The following is a 1,468-nucleotide window of genomic DNA, read 5'->3' as shown; positions in this document are numbered from 1 at the left end:
TATATATATATATATATATATATATATATATATATATATACATGTGTATGTGTGTGTGTATGTGTATGCCACTGCTTTTTGTTACAGCATTTCTCTTTATGGTTGTAAACTTCATATTGACGACGGCTTCCCTCGCAATGGTACACGAGCGCGTTCCAGACAGAAACACGTATGGATCGCTTCCCGATGTGGTACTAGACAATGTCACTGCTCAAGATTGGGCGCTTAACGTTTCGGAAGTCTTGATTATGATTATGTCCAATTCCGCAATGGTTTTTATTATTTTTCATAAACATAGGTATGTATAGAAAGCCAATGTAAATCGATACCAAATTTTTGTTAAAGATAAATCCACGTAACAAATTTATTTCCATAGATTCATAGTAGCTAGACGAATATTTCTGCTGATGGGCTTGCTCTACATGATGAGAAGCGTTACAATGTACGTGACGGTCTTACCGATCGCCAGTAAAACTTACTATTGTAGCCCGAAGGCGAACAATACCAGTCCGCTTCTCGTGACAAAGAGAGTCTTGCAGCTCATCTCCGGCTTCGGTTTGTCCATTAATGGCAAACACACTTATTGCGGAGATTACATTTACAGTGGGCACACGGTTGTGCTTGTACTCAGTTACCTGATTATTAAGGAATGTACGTATCTTCATTTGTTTAAGAAATAAATACGAATATACATATTGTCGATATAATTTTACACAATGATTTGTAACGCATTTTAGATTCTCCAAGGAGATGTCAACCGATTCATTGGTTAGCTGGTTTAGCGGTACTCGTTGGGGTAATTATGGTCTTGGTAGCTCATGGCCATTATACCGTGGATGTACTTATAGCTTACTACGTTACTACGCGTTTGTGGTATATTTATCACACGCTAGCCAATAATCCAAATCTCAAGGTACGTTTTATTTTCGAGCATTGAAAATTATCTGCTACACGAAAAATATAATTTATTTAAAAATTAATATAAAATTTTAGTAATATTATTAATATTATAATTGCAAATAAACATAATATTTGATGTAATAATAAACTTTAGTAAACTATTCTATGTGAAATGTTCATAACATTTACATTATAATTTATATATCGTTAATGTATAAGATAATGAAATTTTTGCAGCAATACGGACCAAACAATTTTTTGGCCCGGCTCTGGTGGTTCTCTATTTTCAAGTATTTTGAGAAGAATGTAGGCGGAACAGTGCCACGACAATATGACTGGCCTCTACCCTGGCCTCGACGGTTTCTTGCCAAGCACCCTAACCGGGATAGTTAATACTTGTCTTGATTTTATGATAGAGGCTGTTAAAAACAAAGAAGTTACTTTTGTTGTATATATTTTACACAATACATTTACACACACACACACACACACACACACACACACACACACACACACACACACACACACACACACACACACACACACACACACACACACACACTACTAC

General features: G+C 35.7%; 1 protein-coding gene across 1 annotated transcript in view; it reads left to right on the top strand.

Moving 5' to 3' along the window:
- Window positions 1–1,293, top strand: part of LOC105619855 (phosphatidylcholine:ceramide cholinephosphotransferase 2-like) — a 6,535-nt gene extending 5,242 nt beyond the window's left edge. The window contains exons 2-5 of the mRNA XM_012201373.1: window positions 88–298; window positions 377–651; window positions 738–913; window positions 1,138–1,293. Coding sequence (XP_012056763.1) covers window positions 88–298; window positions 377–651; window positions 738–913; window positions 1,138–1,293 — 818 coding nt within the window. The remainder of the gene's footprint in view (window positions 1–87; window positions 299–376; window positions 652–737; window positions 914–1,137) is intronic.
- Window positions 1,294–1,468: the final 175 nt, after the last annotated feature.

The sequence above is a fragment of the Atta cephalotes genome (assembly GCF_000143395.1).
Source record: "Atta cephalotes unplaced genomic scaffold scaffold00023, whole genome shotgun sequence".
NCBI classification, from domain to species: Eukaryota; Metazoa; Arthropoda; class Insecta; order Hymenoptera; family Formicidae; genus Atta; species Atta cephalotes.
The sequence above is the reverse complement of the archived record's forward strand: the minus strand, read 5'-3'. Positions and strand labels throughout refer to the sequence as shown.